This window comes from Vigna unguiculata, chromosome 3, assembly GCF_004118075.2.
Source record: "Vigna unguiculata cultivar IT97K-499-35 chromosome 3, ASM411807v1, whole genome shotgun sequence".
Taxonomy (NCBI): Eukaryota; Viridiplantae; Streptophyta; class Magnoliopsida; order Fabales; family Fabaceae; genus Vigna; species Vigna unguiculata.
Genome location: NC_040281.1, coordinates 63,757,199 through 63,777,219, shown reverse-complemented (window position 1 = coordinate 63,777,219; position 20,021 = coordinate 63,757,199). Strand labels below are relative to the sequence as shown.

At 37.5% G+C, this 20,021-nt stretch overlaps 2 protein-coding genes across 21 annotated transcripts in view; both read left to right on the top strand.

Annotated features, from left to right (window-relative positions):
* Window positions 1-20,021, top strand: part of LOC114177462 (ATP-dependent (S)-NAD(P)H-hydrate dehydratase) — a 28,572-nt gene that overhangs the window by 5,256 nt on the left and 3,295 nt on the right. The window contains exons 3-7 of one of the 20 annotated variants that reach the window (XM_028062817.1): window positions 6,102-6,201; window positions 14,825-14,853; window positions 15,546-15,608; window positions 18,897-19,153; window positions 19,830-19,906. In XM_028062817.1, coding sequence (XP_027918618.1) covers window positions 18,913-19,153; window positions 19,830-19,906 — 318 coding nt within the window. In that variant the 5' untranslated portion in view covers window positions 6,102-6,201; window positions 14,825-14,853; window positions 15,546-15,608; window positions 18,897-18,912. Of the gene's footprint in view, window positions 1-6,101; window positions 6,202-10,037; window positions 10,263-11,536; window positions 11,735-14,824; window positions 14,876-15,531; window positions 15,609-17,978; window positions 18,594-18,893; window positions 19,154-19,829; window positions 19,907-20,021 lie in introns of those variants that run through there. The other 19 variants (XM_028062818.1, XM_028062828.1, XM_028062824.1 and 16 more) reach the window with 19 other exon arrangements.
* LOC114175575 (dolichyl-diphosphooligosaccharide--protein glycosyltransferase subunit 1B-like) lies at window positions 5,446-6,611 on the top strand. Its single transcript, XM_028060327.1, has 2 exons — window positions 5,446-5,601; window positions 6,102-6,611. Exons 1-2 carry the CDS (start codon window positions 5,446-5,448, stop codon window positions 6,609-6,611), a joined length of 666 nt encoding a protein of 221 aa, XP_027916128.1.

Here is a 20,021-nt window from a genome sequence, read left to right as displayed (position 1 = left end):
GGTACCGTAGGTCAGGTTGAAAGGAGATTCCCCCGTCGTCCCGTGAGGCGTACACCGATAGGCCCAAAGGACTTGTGGCAGCTCGTCGACCCACGCTCTTTTGGCTTCTCCCAACCTTTTCTTTAACTCAGCCACTATAACCTTATTCATGGCCTCAGCCTGGCCGTTAGTTTGTGGATGCTCGACCGAGCTGGTCACGTGCCGTATCCCCACTTGCTTATAGAAGTCCTTCAGCTTCTTGTCGATAAACTGACGGCCATTATCGGTGATGATCGTGTGGGGGAGGCCGAAGCGACATATGATGTTGCGCCAGACGAAGGAGTGAACCTGCCGAGCGGTGATATTAGCCAATGCTTCTGCTTCTACCCACTTCGTGAAATAGTCCACTGCCACAAGTATGAATTTCTTCTGCGCCCGGCCAACCGGGAAAGGTCCGACGATGTCCATGCCCCATTGAGCGAACGGCCATGGGGCTGTTAAGCTGTGTAGCTCGGTCGGAGCCTTTCTCACGTCATTTCCATGGGCTTGACATCCTTCGCACCTGCGTATCATGGCTTCGCAGTCTTGCTCCATGGTCGGCCAAAAGTATCCCGCTCGGAGTATCCGGGCTTTCATGGTTCTCCGGCCGGTGTGCATCCCGCAGATGCCATTATGGACCTCGTTCATGACGTACTCCGCTTCGTCCGTTGAGAGGCACTTCAAGAGTGGCGCTGTGAAGCCCCTTCTGTATAGATCATCTCCGATGATGACGAACCGGAGCGCTTGCCTTCTCTCCGTCGGTCTGATCTCTTCTCCAGCCTCGCACCTCTTTAAGAGCTCCCGCACCTCGTCCATCCAATCGGCCGATAGACTAGCCGCAGCACATTCTCCCGCTGAAGGTCTCATCAAGGTTTGCCTGATGATTGTCTTCAATTGGCCCTTCTCCTTTCCTTCCGCCAATTTAGACAGCCTATCGGCCCTGGCGTTCTCCGCTCGGGGGATGTGATGGATGGTGACCTCTTCAAATTTCTTCATGGCTTCAACGGCCTTGTGGTAGTACTGAAGCAACAAATCATCCTTAACCTGGTATTCACCTTGCACCTGTCCGACCACGAGCTTCGAATCCGTGTTACACTTCAGCCTCGTCGCGCCCAAGTCTTTTGCTAGTCTTAACCCGGCGATCAGCGCTTCATACTCTGCCTGGTTATTCGAGGCTTTAAACTTGAACTGCAAGGAGTGCTCCACCGAGAAACCGTTCGGTCCTTCGATGACGATTCCTGCTCCAGCATTTCGTTTGTCCGACGACCCGTCGACGAAGAGAACCCACGTTTGCTCGGACGAGGGGCTCGGTCCGTGAAGTTCGGCTGCAAAGTCGGCCAAATGCTACCCTTTGACAGATCCTCTCGGTTCGTACTTGAGACCGAACTCGGATAACTCAACCGACCACACGATCATTCTACCAGCTAAGTCGGGCTTCCGGAGTATCTTGGCTATAGGATGGTCGGTTCGGACGATCACCTGGTGGCTCTGGAAGTACTGGCGCAACCGTCGTGCGGCCGTTAATAGCGCCAAGGCTATCTTCTCTATCAGCTGATACCTTGTTTCTGCACTCTGTAAAACCCGGCTGATGAAGTAAATGGGTCGCTGCTCCGGGACTTCTTGTATTAAGGCCGCACTGATTGTATCGTTCGATATCGATAGGTATAACTGCAGAGGTAGTCCTTCTACTGGCCGGCTCATTATCGGTGGATTGCTGATCATCTCCTTTATTTGTTGGAACGCGACCTCGCACTGATCATCCCACTTCTCCGCTGTCTGCTTCTTCATGATCTTCAGGATCGGCCTAACCTTCTCTGTCAGCTTGGGCAGAAAACGTGCCAGAGAAGTCAGCCGCCCCATTAACCGTTGAACCTCCTTCAAGTTGTTAGGACTTCTCATCTCAACGATAGCAGCGCACTTGTCCGGATTCGCCTCTATACCTCGGGCGGTCAGCATGAAACCTAGAAATTTCCCCGTCGGTACTCCAAAGACACACTTCTCCGGGTTGAGACGCATGTTATACTTGCGTACCTGGTGGAAAACCTCGCCGAGGTCGCGTACATGGTCTTCGGCAGTCTGCGACTTCACGACCATGTCGTCCACATAAACTTCCATGGACCGACCGATCTGCCCGCGGAAGACCCGATCCATCAACCTCTGATAGGTAGCCCCCGCGTTCTTCAGACCGAACGGCATGACATCGTAGCAGAAATTTGCTCGATCTGTGATGAACGCCGTTTTAGACCTGTCCGGGCCATACATAGGGATTTGGTTATACCCTGAGTATGCGTCCAGAAAGCTCAGGAAGTTGTGCCCCGAGGCTCCGTCTACCAGCCGATCGATGCTAGGCAGGGGATATGCGTCCTTTGGGCAGGCTTTGTTCAGATCAGTGAAGTTTGTACACATCCTCCACTTCCCGCTCGGCTTCTTCACCATGACCACATTAGCCAGCCATGTCGTGTACTTGATTTCCCTGATAAAACCAGCTCCTTCTAGCTTTGTTACCTCCTCCTCGACCGCCTTCCTTCTTTCTTCTCCCATCTTTCTTTTCTTCTGAGCGACCGGTCGGGCTTCACGGAAGATGGCTAGCTTATGGGACATCACGTCTGGGTGGACGCCCGGCATGTCAGCGCTCGACCACGCGAATAGATCTTTATTTTCCAGGATCACGGCGCCGATGAGCTCTTCCTCTTCCGCGCTTAGGGCTCCCCCGATCTTCGTGAGTTGTCCAGGTTGGCTTCCGATCAAGATCTCCTTGGTTTCTCCTTCTGCTTGCAACCGATCCTCTGTGTTCGTTCGGGGATCCAGGTCCGTCATCGCTACCTCCGATCGGTGTTGCTTACGCGGTCGGCTGGGAGGCCTGATCCTCAATCCTGCAGCATAACACTGCCTGGCGACCTGTTGATCTGCATGCACCGTGCATATTGTCCCTTTGTCCGACGGGAACTTCATGGCCAGGTGCAGGGTAGACACAATTGCTCCGAAGGCATTCAAACAGGGTCTTCCTAACAACACATTGTATGAAGTGTTAGCTTCAACCAGAAGGAATCTAACTCTTACCTCTCGGCCATCCTTCCTCGAGCCGATCCTCGTGCGAAGATCTACGTATCCCCTCGTATCCACCCGTTCGCCCGAGAAACCTACTATCTGCTCGTTGTATGGTACGATCAGGTCTTCAGAGAGGTTCATCTTTTGGAAAGTCTTCCAGTATAGGATGTTGACAGAGCTTCCCTGGTCGACAAACACCTTCCCGATCCCATACTCGGCCACTTCTATCGAGATGACCATCGGGTCGTCATGATCAGGATCGGGCGCCTTGAAGTCGTCGTTCATGAATGTTATGGGGGGCATCGATCGGATCTTCTTCTCGACCAGATGAACCGACTTCAACGCCCGAACGTGCCTTTTTCGAGCATCAGAGCTTGACCCTCCTCCGGGGAACCCCCCAGAGATGGTGTTGATATAACCCCTCAGGGGTCTCTCCTGACTTCGACTGCGGCTTCTTCTCAGACTACGATGCGGCCGGGATGGTCCTCTCCTACGCTTCTCGCGCTCGGGCTCCCTTTTCTTCTCTGATCGGGTTGGGGGGACCCTTCTCCTCGGGCTTTGGTTCCTCACCGGACTCCGCTGGGGACGATCTTGCCGAATATATTTCTTCAAGTGTTCCTGTCGAATGAGCTCTTCTATTTTGTCGCGGAGCGTGTGGCACTCTTCGGTGGTATGCCCGATAGTCCGATGATACTGGCAATGCTTACTCCCGTCGGCATCAGGTGGTGGGGGCTTCTTCCTAACCGCAGGGAGTGAATCGACGCTGAAGGCTTCCTGCAGGATCCTGGCTCGGGGAACAACCAGGGGAGTGTAGGTTGTGAACTTCGGTGGCTTCCGTTCGGTAGGTTGAGTTGCCGTTTTGCTCGGTCTAGGAGCGATCGGCTTTGGGAGCGCAGCATCCTCCTTCTCCCTCTTCTTCACCCTAAACTCCTGCATATCCTCCATCTGTATGAATTTTGCTGCGCGTTCCCTCATCTCCTCCATCGTCTGCGGCTTCTTACGACTTATCTTATCTGCGAAAACTCCCGGCTGGAGTCCATAAGAGAAGTGATGTCGCGCAATCTCGTCGCTCAGACCCTTTATCTTGACCGACATCTGATTATACCGGTCGAGGTAACTCCTCAGCGATTCCCCATCCTCTTGCCGGATATTCACCAGATTGTCGACCGTCAGAATGGCCGGCTTCAGGGGCGCGAACTGTGTGCTGAACCTTGCCTTCAAAGTGGCAAACGAGTCGATACAACCGGTCGGTAGCTCGGAGAACCACTCCAACGCCTCCCCAGTCAACGAAGTTGAGAAGACTCGGCACCAGATGGGATCGCTGACAGCGTGAAACATCATCTGATGCATGAAGACTCGCATGTGATTGTCTGGGTCGGTCGTGCCGTCGTATTTGTCAAAAGTCGGCATTTTCCATTTCTCCGGTAGCGGCGTCTCTAAGATATACGAGGTAAAGGGGGAAGACCCCGACGCGGGGATCGGTTGTCGTGACGAGCGGCCCCCGTCGTTTGCTCCTGAACTCTCTGCCACCGTGTGTGACGGGTTTCCTCTCGAACCCTGCGTCCTCTCAACCCGAGCTGGTTGTGATTGCTCATGTCCCGTAGGTGGAAGACGGCTCTCCACCCGCTCAGCATCCCGATGCTGTTGTACTCGACTTAGCCTGTTCGGGTCGGGTACGGTCGGCGTCGAAGGGATTCCGTCCTCCTTCTGCCTTAGCATGGCATTCTCCTCACGTAAAATCTGCATCTGCGCTTCATAGTTCCTCTGCATCTCGTCCATCCTCTGCTGCATCACCCGTATCATCTTCCTAGTGTCCGCTTGATCATCTGCTAATCTCCCTCCGTCCATGTTGCTGTTTCGGTTCCTCGTGGTCACCATATGGGTATATTCTCAAAGGAGACTGCTCGGCCCCACGGTGGGCGCCAAAATGTTTCGGGGTAGGGACCAAGAGCCTACTAAAAGAATCTCTCCAGTATCCTCGGCGAAATCCACTCCTTAGCTCGATCGGTTGGGATGACGATCGGGGTACCTGTCTAAAATACTCCGATGCTTAAGTTAGGAAGGGCCGATCGGTATATGAGAATATCAGCTGTAATAAATGCGAAATTAAGATCTCCACCAACCTACCTTTGGGCCCTATTTATAGCTTTCGAGATGGGCCTGTAATTAGGGTTTCTTAATGACGACCCAATGATCCCTTAATGGCGATTATTGACTCGTTTAACCGATAATCGTTGGCTTAAGTTATATTATCGTGCGACCGATGGTCGCTTGGCTGGGTTAATGACGATATGTTTTCAACAAGCTAATAATGTGTTTTACCGATCGACCGTCAAGTATTTTTATAAGGTTCGTCGCTGTTGTTCAACTGATGAACCGATGGACCTCGTGGTCAGAGGGTCCGCTGTTGTTGTTTTACCGATGAGCCGATGGGCCCTAGAGGTCAGAGGGTCCATCGTTGCTGTTGTACTGATGAACCGATGGGCCTTAGAGGTCAGAGGGTCCACCGTTGCTGTTGTACCGATGAACCGATGGGTACGAATACGATTAAGTCTTGACTTATATGTTCGACCGTTTGACCGATGGTATGGCATCTTATCTGTTTGACCGATGGTCTTATGTTGTAACGATGCTACATGACTATTCGTTTGACCGTAAGACCGATGATCCCCTGAGGGTCTTATATTTGGCCGAGTGACCGATGGACATACAGTACAAATTTGATTAGAGTTACCTTTTGCAAACACTTAGGGCATGTTTGGTAAAGGGGAACCTGATGTGGAGATTTATTCTTTTAATGGTAGCCATCAATACATGAAAAAATATTTGGGGGGGGGTGGGTGTCGGGTCTATGAATGTTTGAGTCTATTGAAGTCTATAACATGTTTTGGATTCTTAGACCAACAAATCAGTATTTGTTTGGACCAAATTTTAACTTGAAATTATTATTTTTTATTTCTTTTCGAAGGATTGTGCAATCAAATAATCATTTACAAAATTTGTTGATTTTATATTTCTGAGAGTTTTTCTTTCAGGTTGAAAATTTGGGGACATCTGCTGCTTCTGAAGTACTTTTGGCCTTTTCGCCCACTGAAGTTGAACATCTTGCATTACTCAAAGCCGCTGCAACTTCTGGTAAGAGGAAGAAGAAAACTTATGTTCCTCTTGATGTCAAGTCTGCTAAGCAGCCTGATGGACCAAATGGAACTAAGTTTTTCTCTATAACTTTGTTAACTCCACTAAGTAAAGATGAAACCACGACATTAGATGTTCTTTACATGTTGACACGGTCTTTGGAACCTTTCCCAGTTGAAATAAGTCAATCAGAGTCACAATTGGTTTATTTCCGTGATAGTGCAATATTATTATCTCCCTATCATGTCAAACAACAAACAACTTTTCTCAAGACACCAAGCACTATGGTAGAATCATTCACGGTGGTGGACCCCACTAAACGTGCTGGTACAGAGTTGAAATATGGGCCATATGAAAATCATCCCCCGTATTCATATTCTCCTGGGAGCTTCTCCCTGCACCTCCAATAATTTTTCCTGTACCCCCAAAACTTAATTACTTAATTTATTTCCATGTTTGTCTATAGTAAAAAAAAGTTACTCCATCTTTCACTGCTCTGCACCCCCAAAACCATACACCCCCAAAACGCACCCCCAACCCCAATAAAGCAGATTCCCTGCTGACACCCTGCACCCCCAAGAATCTTTATCTTTTTATCTTTGAATGTTTGACCTAACTCTTTTATTTGACGCCTCCACACCTCCACACCTCCACACCTCCACAAACCTTTCATCCTTCTTCTCCCTCTTCTCCCACACAGGTTCCACACAGTTGTTGTCCCCGGCGCATCCTTTTCTCCTCCACACACCGGCGTTCTTCTCCCCAGCGGCAGACTCCTTTTCTCCTCCGGCTTCTCCATCCATTTTTAACAGTTAAGTAATGTTTTTCTAATATTAATGTGCATGTGTATTTATATTTTAATTGATTTAATTATTTTTACCAGTAGATTAGAAGATACATAATTCACAGGTTTTCCACATGCGTGAAACGGAAGGTTTAACTTTTTTTAAGGAAACGGAATGTGGAATCCGTTTCCCACAATTTTTTTTTTAAAAAAACGGATTGTGTAATCCGTTTCCATGATATTTTTTTTTTAAGGAAACGGATTGTGGAATCCGTTTCCCAAAATTTTTATTTTTAAGGAAACGGATTATGTAATCCGTTTCCCATTGGGCAGGTGTGGATGGAACTTGAAGCCAGCAATCAGCCCAAGCAAGAGCGATGAAGGACAACATGGACAACATCCCTTAACAAGATATTTGCAGACTTGGTTGTCAGCATGTTATAAAAAAGATTATTCTTTAATTGCGTGAGCAACAAATTTAATCTGTTTGGTGGATAAAAAATAAATTCAATATTAATTTAAATGATTAAAAATGAGAAACAAATTACTCACTCATGTGATGTAATTTAAATTCCACTGCTTTGAAAACTTGGAAGTAACATTAGTAATTGCACCGTTATCAATGGTCATCATTTTATTTTGGGAAAGACATTTTTGGTTTTGTTTATAGGTAGAAAACTGAAAGAAAAAGAAAAGCGTGGACTTCCTAATTATTACTGGTCCTTCCAAGAGAACAATGTTTTCATGCTTTATATGCCATCTTGTTTCCCTCACAGTAATCCTCCATTTTTTCTTCATCTAATTACTCCTAACCATACATTTAACACATTAACATAATCACATTACTAATTACTCCATTTTTTAAGGAAACGAATTGTGGAATCCGTTTCCCAATTTTTTTTTTTTAAGGAAACGGATTGTGTAATCCATTTTCCATCATTTTTTTTAAGGAAACGGATTTTGGAATCCGTTTCCCAATTTTTATTTTTTTTTAAAGAAACGGATTGTGTAATCCGTTTCCCAAATATTTTTTTTTAAGGAAACGGATTGTGTAATCCGTTTCCCATAAAAAAACATTTTTTTTATTTTATTTTAGGTGAAATGGATTGTGGAAGCCGTTTCCCAGAGTGTTGAAACGGAACCTGGAATCCGTTTTGGGATGTGTTGTTTGATTTTTCAGCGAATGTGAAATCTGAATGCATAAAGAATGCATAAAGAAAAAGAGTGAATGCAACACATATCAAAAATTGAAAACTGATTGCATGCTAATATTCATAACTGATTGCATGATTACAAAATTCACCAATCACACAATATACATTCACTCACATTAAAAATTCACCAATAAAACAACATACACGTATCAACATTCAATACCAACATAGAAAATCAAAATAACTGATTCAAATATATATATTATATATTTACCACAGAGTAGCATGGGAAAATCAAAATTTATGGGAAACGGAATACAGAATCCGTTTCATAAAACTGTGAAACGGATTTTGTAATCCGTTTCAAAAAAAAATTGCAATTTTTTTTATGAAACGGATTACAGAATCCGTTTCACAGTGTTATGAAACGGATTCTGTATTCCATTTAAAAAAAATTGCAAATTTTTGTATGAAACGGATTACAGAATCCGTTTCATAACACTGTATAACACTGTCAGATAACGATAATACTAATACCGACGTATAAAACTAAGTATTATATAAATAGAAGAACCAGCCGAAAAGTTTCAAGAAAGTTATGATCAAAGTGTACTTTTTCCAATGATCCTTGTGACCTAGGGTACCCAATGATCTCCAATTTTAGGCCGTCTAGATATAAAGTTTGTGGGGGATGCATCCCGCAAAGTATCTCGTCACTTTCTTTGCATATCTCTTCAATGATCATTACTTGAATTACAACAATATCCGCTTAACATCCCAGCCAAGGTTATCAAACTCGAGAGTCTACTTAAACTCGTGAGAGCTTCATAGACTCGATTCGTAGACCCGACTCGTAGACTCGTAAGAGTCTACTACACCCCTACTTCGTATGAAAAATTGTATATAATATCATATCAATTTAGAATTTAATCACCACACATTAATGTAAATAGTAATCAGTAGTTCAATAATTGTAAAATAACTTAGTTCAACACACATGATTGTTATATAAGTTCAAATTACAATAAACATATTAATTAATACAAAACACAAAACATAAATAACTTCAACTTTTTGATTCCAATAGCCTTTTTACTTATAGGTCAAGAAGATCTAGCAAGTGAAGATGCATTAACATTGGGATCACAAGAATTTGAAGTCGTCCCAGTCCCAATCCCACTTCCAGACATTGTAAATCAGTTTCAATCGACTAAAATAAAATTATTTATTTTTCTAAAAAACCAGAAATACAATAAATAAAATAAAAAAACAAAACTACATAATATATATATATATATATATATATATATATATATATATATATATATATATATATATATATAACAATATATAAAAAAACATTTCCTCTTTTATATCTACATTTTATAATACCGATTTTACCCTTTCCAATATAATTATTTATTAAATTTTTTAAAATTAATAATTATTTTTACTTATTTTTTATAAAATTGTTTATCTTTTTTTCTTTTTGTTTATCTAGGATTTTTCTTCTCTATTTATTCACTTCATTTTTAGTAAATATAAATTTATTTTATATATTAACTTAATAATATTATATTATTATCACATATTAACATATTACCATTTATATATAAAAAATATATCGTTTAGTAAATATAAACCCTAAAAATATATCGTACAATATACATATATAAAATAAAATATATATTTTATAAAAAAATGCATTAAAAGATATATTTATATAATAAATAAGTTAAAATATTAAAACACGACTTCAACATATAAGATAAACGAACATTTTAAAAGAAATTAAAGCAATATATATATATATATATATATATATATATATATATATATATATATATATATATATATATATATATATATATATATATATATGCACGCGTAACAGCAGCAAACACGAAAGTCAGAAAAACAAAAAAAATGAAATGGAAAAATAAAAGCAAGATATAATGTTTAGTAAAAGGAGAAAGAGAAGAAGGGAATGCGTACGCATGAGGGAACAACGAAAGAGGGAAAAGAAAAGGGAGCAGTGACGCCGCTGAACCAGAGACCCGACGGAGCTGCGACGCGAAGTGATCGGAACTGCGACGTGGACGAGCGGAGCTACGGCGTCGAAGGTGATGAATATCAAACTCAAATAGGTCAACGTTCGATTAGGGTTTTCCGTTTGGGATTTGGGTCTCGATCTCTGCTTACAATTGGATTTTCGATTTGAGTCGTTGGGGTTTTAATTTGGGCTTAAAATCTGAATGCCAACAACATATTTTTCTGTCATTTCATCCCGTTTTTTGAACTCGGTAACTCGTTCTCAAACTCACGAGTCTGGTACGAGTCAGCGAGTTAACTCCGAGTTTACTCCGAGTTTGACAAATAACGAGTTTATATGCGAGTTAACTCGTCAACAGTGTCATGACTCGCAGACTCGTACGGATTTACGAGTCAACCCGCGAGTTCGATAATCTTGATCCCAGCGGAAAATGTAATGTGAGGTTTTGCCCTTAGCTATGCATGCTCTAGACTTTTAACAGAAGCATGAGGTTGTATGCATATTGAAGACTGTTCTTCGGGTATTGGTTCAAATGAATGTGGTCACCCTTCGTAAGCAGGTGACTACACTTGGTAAACAATTCCTTATCCGAAACACTAGAATTGAATTGAACAGTAATTATTTGGATTCTGCTAAATTCTTCAAGAGAATAGTTCAGAATTTTCCAAAATTCTGCAAAATTATTAGTGATTTGACAGAATTTGCATGAAGCCAGCTACCAAATTCTAATCATGAAATCGTGATCCCTGACAAGTGATGACTCTTGTTGAAATAGACTAAGACAACTAGAACTTGCCTCCTTTGTGCAAGTTAATCGTTGGTCTTTTAGTGGATAGTTCTCTGGTATATTCAAGTTGCGAACCCTATAATTGAGATAAAAAGGTTTCGGTGTGGTCGTTAATGCCCAATCCAAATACCTATATTTTGGCTTTTGTTGTACAGATACCAACACATGGACATACTATTAAACTCTGGTTTTAATATTTGGTTTAGACTAAGTTTAGTGTCTGCAACCTCTGGGCAGGTAGTAATGTCATGTCCAGAGATTGCAGACACTAAACTTTTTGACCCCAATCCTCTACTTTTATCATCTACAACATTATCTTGCCAGTCTCACTTCCAGACATTATAAACCAGTCTCAATCAATTAAAAATCAAATAATTTAATTTTTAGAAAACCAGAAATAAAATAAATAAAAAGCAAAACTAGATATATTATATATATATATATACACGTAACAGAACAACAACAAAAGCCAGAGAAAAAAAATGAAATAAAAAAACAAAGAAAGATATATAATATATTATATATGTAATGATCAGTAAAAGTAAAAAAAATGAAATAAAAAACAAAGAAAGATATATTATATACGTATGTCATTAATTCGAAAGAGGGAAAAGAGAAGAAGGGAACAACGACGCCACTGAACCAGCGACCCGACGGAGCTGCCACGCGAGGCGATCAGAGCTGCCGTGCGAGATGATCGGAGCTGCGACGTGAATGACCGGGGCTGAGATTTCGAAATAGGTCAACGTTTTCAAGTTCGATCTTCTCTTCTTCTTCGATTAGGGTTTTCGAGTTGGGTTTCGATCTCTATTTTTGCTTGGATTTTCGATTTGGGGCATTGGGGTTTTGGTTTGGGCTTAAAATCCGAAAGCCAACAACATGTTTTTGTGTCAATTCGTCTCGTTCTTCGAACTCGGTGACTCGCTCTCGAACTCGCGAGTTTGGTACGAGTCGACGAGTTTACTCCGAGTTCATTACGAGTTTGAAAAAAAACGAGTTTATATGCGAGTTAACCCGTGAACACTGTCATGACTCGCAGACTCGTACGGGTGTACGAGTCAACCCGCGAGTTTGATAACCATGGTTGCAGCCATTAATTTAAAAACCAAAATATCAGAGGAGAGGGTGGACTAAATGGATTGAACTCAGTTGCTAAAACATATTTAAACAAAATCTCTTTGCTGGTGCAGTTCACTCCTTTTAGTCCTACTATGTGAAAGAAAAGAGTGGCATGCTAAATGAAAGTGCTCCTTGTAAATTATAAGAACTACACACTGAAGTTTTGAGAGTAGCAGAGTGTGACTCTTGCAGCATAAAATGAAAGCAGAGACATGCAAGGATTACATAATAATCGTAAACTTTGTGGCCAAATTATGCGTGCAATGGGTTAGGTGGCATGATGTTTGTTGCTATATTTAAGCATGAAGGGAATATAGTTGTAAAGAACACTCTTAATTGCAAATATGTACTATCTCTAATAGAAATTTAATAGTTGTGATCAATCATTTTTCTTTTTTTCCTTGATTATTGTTTTCTGATCATAGGTTGTACTATATGAAATCCATTAGTTATGTCTGTTACTAAAGGCTTACTTGGATAAAGACTATCAAAAGTCTTCTCTCTCAGGAGTAGAGCTTCTCTAGATTTTTTTCATCTGCTTTATTTTGTATATTTAAATATATTTTACTTAATTATTTCTTCTTTTGGATTGTATTTAGTGAATATTCTTCCTCTGTGTGCTCTCATTTCCTTTTTATTAGCAGAAATGAAGAGAAAACACACTGATCTCATGTACTGGGTGGGAGTCATAACATTTCCTTTGGTTGTCAAATAGGAAACAAAATGGAAAAGAGAAGAATATTTTGTTTATAAAGTCAATTTTTATTTTTCATCAAATAAAGAGGAATCATTATTTGTGTTGTTTTTCCTGTTTTTTTTTTTTCTTTTCCAAATAGACCAATAGATTTTTATGACTAACTTCTGAGTTGCTCTCCATAAGATATGTTTTAGCCTTTTGTGTTCATCTCTAAAGGTGTGATTCTCGAGATTATCAGACAATTATATGTAGTGACTGTTTTCAAATTTCAAATAGAATGTCAATACAAAAAATAATTCCATAGAAACTTCTAATTTTAATCGAACTTAGGAAGCAACATTATTTAGTTGCGCATTATTAAAGCACCATTTCTTCAATTGGCTTACCAGTACTGCTTTTTTTTTTTCTTGTGAACAAAACAAGAACTGTTAGAATATCAGTATCAAACTTAAATGAGTTAAGGACCAAAGGCCCAAAGAAGATAATGGACTCAATGTACATCATGGAGATCACTTTCAAATTCACGTGATTTCTGTAGTCTCTTTCAAACTTGAAATGAAATTTCTTAAACGAGGCATGGAATAAATTAGTCATTCAGAGTCACAGAATTCCCTCCTAGATTAATAGGTGCAGTGGCAGAAACATTTTAGGAGTAGTAGCTTTGAAATTAATTAATTACGAAAATTCACCAAAAGGAGACACACTAACAAGAAAATTGTGATACTACTTTATTGTATATGTCAAAATGTATGAGTTGGTGTGTAGAGTGTGTTCCCTTCATGAACGTACCACCCAAATATGAGTTGGTTATAATAAGCACCTGGATTTTAATTTTTTTTTTATAATTGAATAAATCAGTTTGAACTATTTTCACGTAAGATATAAGCTATTTTTATATCTTAGAAAGATTCCCTTTACTTTCCTTTCACCGCACACCATAAACCTTTTTCTTTTTAATTTGCTTCTTGCCAGGCCAGTGTGATAAAATCTTTAGAACTGATAATTGAAATGCATTGCCCTAAACAAAAAGTGTGGCCATTGCACTAGGTTTCTTTTTTGGTGTTAAAGTAGTGGCAGGTTTTCCTATCTAAGTCTTTTCTTCCAATCAATGACTCATAATTGTTGAAATAACGTTGATGATGAGAGGAAAGTGGAGTTGATGATGAATGTTAATAATTGATAATGCATGCATAAATGCAAGAGTAGAAGTAGTACTATGATGTGAGGGCATGAAAGAGTGAAGAACATAAATTAGAAAGCGCTGAAGGAGAGAGACAGAAGAAACAAATCTATAAGCGAAACGATGTGTTGGCTCTCTCAACAGCTGAACATTAAATTGGACAGAGTTCTGAGTCTCCTTTCTTGTTCCCACCATTAAATTGGACAGCCTCTTTTTGAATTTCAACCATCTTTTAATTAAAACCTTCATACCAATCTTCACATACGTTGCTATAAGAAAAGAGAGACAATACAAACAATTGTAAGTATTAGTGAAACGATAAGTTTGTATATAATTACTCTAATTATTTTATCTGTCAAATTTAGTTATTTGCTTTTGCTTTTGTACTCTACCTACTTGTTTTTATGTTATTTTTCTTTTCTTTCCTATGTGTCAGACAAACGTATCTCTGTTTTCTCCCAATTGCTTAAGCTTAAAAGTTTCTCTACATGATGTGTGTTGAAGTGTCACCTCTATTGAATTACTTTATGTCGACTTATTTAGTTTCTCAGATTGGAAGACTGGGGATGGGGAAATCGAGTTGTTATATTTTCTGATAGACGTAAGTAGAAGGTAAAACACAGAGCAGTGAGAAAGTGAGGCAATGTTTTGTTTTGGTTTGCTGACTAAAATAAAATAAAATCGAATGTCTAATAAATGAGGTTAATATCTTTGATGACACACGTCACCTTTTATGTCAGTGTGCAAACTTTCATGATCTCTTTAAGGAACTTCAACTTTATTTCTGTTTGTCTTTGTTCTTCACTTGTTTATTTTCTCTCTCTTTTTTTCTGTTTTCTTTTTCTGCAGAGACAGCACAAGAAGGGAAGATCCTTTTGGTAAGAAGCAACATTGACTATTGTATAATGCTTCACTCTCCTCTTTTGAAGTTATGTTCATTTATGTCTATTTTCTTTTGAAAATTACGATCATTTCGTTTTTAAGTTACGATAATTTGTTTAGTTCTAAGAAATTATAATGTTTATACGTTTTACATATTTATAATTATTCTTAGTTTTCGAAGGCACGAAGATTTTTCTTTTTTTTTGAAATATTTTATATATGTTCTTTCAAAATTAAACCAACTTACTTTTAAGGCATGTTTAAACTTTAGTTAAATTCAAGACTCTAGTATTACTCACTACCAAGTCAAGATTCCGAGAAAAAAAAAAGCATGTTGGAGGAGCTTAGACACATCACGTGATGGATTTGTAAGGTTTTTATTATTTATTGAGATTTGATTTGAGAGTAACTTTATTCATTCGTGTCGTGTTATTCAATTATTATGTACATATTTTTGGGAAATTTCTTTTATCAGTATAAGGTAACTTTTAAAGTTATCAAAGTCTAATTTAAGAAAGAAAGAAAAATCGTGCTAAACCTCATTTCCAGCGAATGACATTGCATCCAACGAATCTCATTCTAAAAGTATTTGAAAAAATTATTTGATTTAATCGGGAATGTAATTCGTATTTGGATGTAAAAGTAGAAGCATTTTTGTTTTGAAGAGGTTTTAGTTTTTGTTTTGCAGAGGTTTTCATTCTTGGGAAGACTTTTGGATAGGTAATATCGATCTTCTGTGCATCCTTCCAAGGTCAGTTCGGTGGTTACTATACTTGTAATGAATTGACTTCTGATTTAGTTTTCTGGTATGGATCTGATTATTTCTTTCTTCTTTAGCAGTGGTTTATTCATATACTGATGTACTCAAACTAAATCATACATGTTTTTTATTTTCTACACATCATTCATGTTTTAGACTTTGGTTTATTGTTTAATTTCATTTCACAAAACTCACTTTTAAGGTAATAATTTTCTCTCACCCATCTATTTTGAATCTCCATGGTTCGTTTATTATTTTCTTTCAGTTGATTCATAAGGATTCCTATTTATTTTAAGAAATTGACGAGTAGAAGAATTTGGCTTTTCTCATTGTTTAGTAATTTAACTTGTGAATTTTGTCCTTCTTTATCTCATATGTCACTTCTCTTTCGCCACTTTCTTTTCTTCTGTTCAATACAAACTGTTGTTAGGTGTTTAAATAAGATGATGTTAGGTGTTTTATGACTTATATAGTAATTCGTTTTGGAGTAGTATTATATTTCATATAAACATTAGATTCTATTTCATGTAAATATTAGATTGAATGAGACTTGTTTTCTGGATGTTTTGGATAATTATATACAGTATATAAGATGATGTTAGGTGTTTTATGACTTATATAGTAATTCGTTTTGGAGTAGTATTATATTTCATATAAACATTAGATTCTATTTCATGTAAATATTAGATTGAATGAGACTTGTTTTCTGGATGTTTTGGGTAATTATATACAGTATATAAGATTATGTTAGGTGTTTTATGACTTATAGTAATTCGTTTTGGAGTAGTATTATATTTCATATAAACATTAGATTCTATTTCATGTAAATATTAGATTGAATGAGATTTGTTTTCTAGAAGTTTTGGGTAATTATATACAATATATAAGATGATGTTAGGTGTTTTATGACTTATGTAGTAATTCGTTTTGGAGTAGTATTATATTTCATATAAACATTACATTCAATTTCATGTAAATATTAGATTGAATGAGATTTGTTTTTTTGATGTTTTGGGTAATTATATACAGGTTTGGTATGTGGTAAGAAGCATAAACGAATTTTTCATAAAAAAAATAATAAATCACTTTTTATACCAGTTGAGGTCATACTTGGTGTAAAATGTGTAATTTTTTATACCGGTTGGAACTATAATCGGTATAGTAAGTCATTTTTTCTTACATAACTTTTCATTTTCAAGAGGACTTTTTATACCGGTTTTAGAAATGGTATAAAAAATAATTTTTTTATACCTGCCATGGAACCGATGTAGAAAGATCAAACCTTCTATACCGCCTGCTTCTATACCGATGCTAGAAACGGTATAAAAAGTCTTTTTTTACCGGTATAAAAAGCCTAAACCTAAGAGATGATTTTCTTTTATCTTCCTTTAGATAGGTTTAAAGTTTTTGTTGCACATGATAGATGTGTCAACGTGAAAATGATTCGAATTTTTTTCTTATATATATAATATTTAATTTAGGATTCACTTTAATTTTTATACTTTTTATTTAATTGAGTTTGTTGTTTTTTACTAGAATCAATTTTTTTCTTTATATTATACTGGTTTTAACTAGTTTAGAAAGTGTCACTTGTTAAATCATTAAAAAATGTTATTAAGAAAATGTTAAACGACGATAATGTTAATTTAACAAAAATATCAAATTAAGTTTTTTTTAATAAAAGTTGATATTGATTTTTTTTATATAGAAAAATATAAATATAGAGATAAGTTGCTAATTAATTAAGTTTATATATATATATATATATATAATTAATCTATTTATTTTATAAATAGGTTTAAGTCATTATTTTATAATTATGCTTCTCAATTTATCATAGTGAATGTATGCATATATTTAACTTTTTTTTATATATACGACTTTTGAATTTTATGGACGTCAGAAGATCGTTAGGATTTCGAAACAAAAATATACTATAAAAGTATACTCAAATTAAAATTTTAAAATACATTTATACCTTATTAATAGCTTAAAATTAATTTTTAGAAAAGGTAAACTAACAAGTTCAAATTTCATATTTTATAACTTGTTTATTATGAACTTATTTTTCTCTCATCATTCTGATGATTAAGAGTGTGTTTGATTCAGTGTTAGAGAAATAATTTAATTGAATCAATTCTCTAATACAGAAATAAGAAATTAATTATTTTTCATTCAATATGATTTCTTTTATTCTTTAATTGATTCTGAAAACCAAACACTTACTATTTTGCATTAAAAAATAGATTTTAATCAATTTTACATCAATTTAACGTATAATCATGTATTAATTTGTTCAAAAATAAATCATAACCTCGTAAAATATTTAATACGACCACATTCTCATATCATTAATCGATCAAAGTACAATTTTCATTTGTATAGAATCTTATAAAACATATAACTATTGGATTAAGTTTGGACTTTAAACCTTTTAAACAAATTTCATTCGCTCGGCTGTATTTTTTATTTGTGGCCACACAATATTGCTAAAATTAACCATTTTTGTAGAGGGTTAAAACTTGGTAAGACAACAATGAATTTATATGTTCAAAGACCACGATCAAAACAGAATGTAAAATGAAAATCCTCATCATAAATTCCATCTACACAGCCACAGAAACGGGAAAGCACAACAACACGATTCATAAAATTGATAAAATATTATATACACTAAACAAATGAATCCTATGAGTTATAATACAATTATTGAATAGTTATTTTAGTCATCAAAATATGATTGTTCTCGTGGTACTAATATCCTGAGAAGGGTATTTCTGAAAAGTATAAATGCAATGAAACTTAGCAGCTAGGTGGGGTGTATTTCAAAATTACCTTAGCCCAATAATATATTATAGTCTGTTAGAATTTCGTTGGCCCAATATTTGACTGGTCTGAATAATGAACTGAGCTGAGTCATCATAACATACTGTAACCATAGAAGTCGAAAGCTCTCTGGAACGGTGGGAATTGCAGGTATTGCCAAGTTTGTGAATCGCCGTATCGTATCCTCTTTTTACCCTTTATCTGCGTCAATTTCAAAACTTCTATTTTGCTTCAATCAAACTATGTGTTTCTCTAACATTTCTGGTAAGAAATTGAAAATTCAATTGGTTTGTTGAAGAAATTAATAATGTCGGCATGCTTACTATTACGAAGAAATTAACTTCGCAATTTAGTTTTTATGAGATGGCCATTTTTTAAACTCATCTCTGGCTATGACCACTGTTAACTCCTCCGAATTTCTAAGAGATAAAAGTGCCTGTGTTGTGTTAGTAGGGACTGTTGTTTGCTCATGCTAATGAAAGATGGCATGAATTCCCGATTATTGTTGGACTGTGCAAAAAGTTGCATATTGTCTTCTTCTCCTGTTTTCAGAAGACAACAATTCTTGATAAGGTGTGTGGAAGGCTCCATTGATCATAGACCTCATTCTAGAGATATGCAAGCCCTAAGGTCTATTGAGGTTGACTCTGAGAGTGTTATTCGAGCAATTACTCCTGCCCTTGATCCTACCAGACATAAAGGCCAGGCTGGTATAACAACATCCTTGCATTGCATCTTTCTATGATCCATTCTATTACTAGAGAATAAACCATAGATTTAGTACATGATGTATTACTCTTGCTCTAAACGGTGCCTAAAGCAGAATATATATATATATATATATATATATGTAATTAATAGAAGTTATGATAAGTAGTCTCCTAAATATTAAAAAAAAACATTAAAATGGTTCCTGAAAGTTACTGAAATATATGAATTTACGGACTAATTAATGGATATTGTATTTGGAGTATTAGTCATATATGTAGTTTTACTTCAACGACTACTTGATAGTAAGGGTAATATTTGGGAGACAATGTTTGGATATAAGTTTGCTAACTTAAGTTCAGATTAAACTTATCCAAGCTTAAGTTTTGAAAGTGAATTTGCGAGGCAACCTAAGTTTTGTTTCTGAAAATTTCAGTATTCAGACAAAATTTTGATGTGCAGACCTATTTTTTAGGGTATCCAAACATGCCATGAAACTGGGTTTATTTTTCAAATTGAGTTTGTAGCACCCCAAAAGAAAAACCAAACACAGCCCAAATTGGTGATTCATTCAGTTAACGAAAAAGTAATCCAGGACCCTGTATCATTGTATTTTATTTTTTGGCTGAAGAAGAAGAAGACATGTCTAATGTTTCCTTCACTTATGTTTCAAATCAGGAAATATAGCTGTTATTGGAGGGTGCCGTGAGTACACAGGAGCTCCATATTTTGCTGCAATTTCGGCCTTAAAAATTGTTAGTGCAAGCATTCCTTTCATATCTTGCATTTTGCCATTTAACTGAATTCTTGATCTGAAAAAGAAAGAAAAACTTTTCTATCAATTCAAGTTATCCCATTATTTTCCCATCC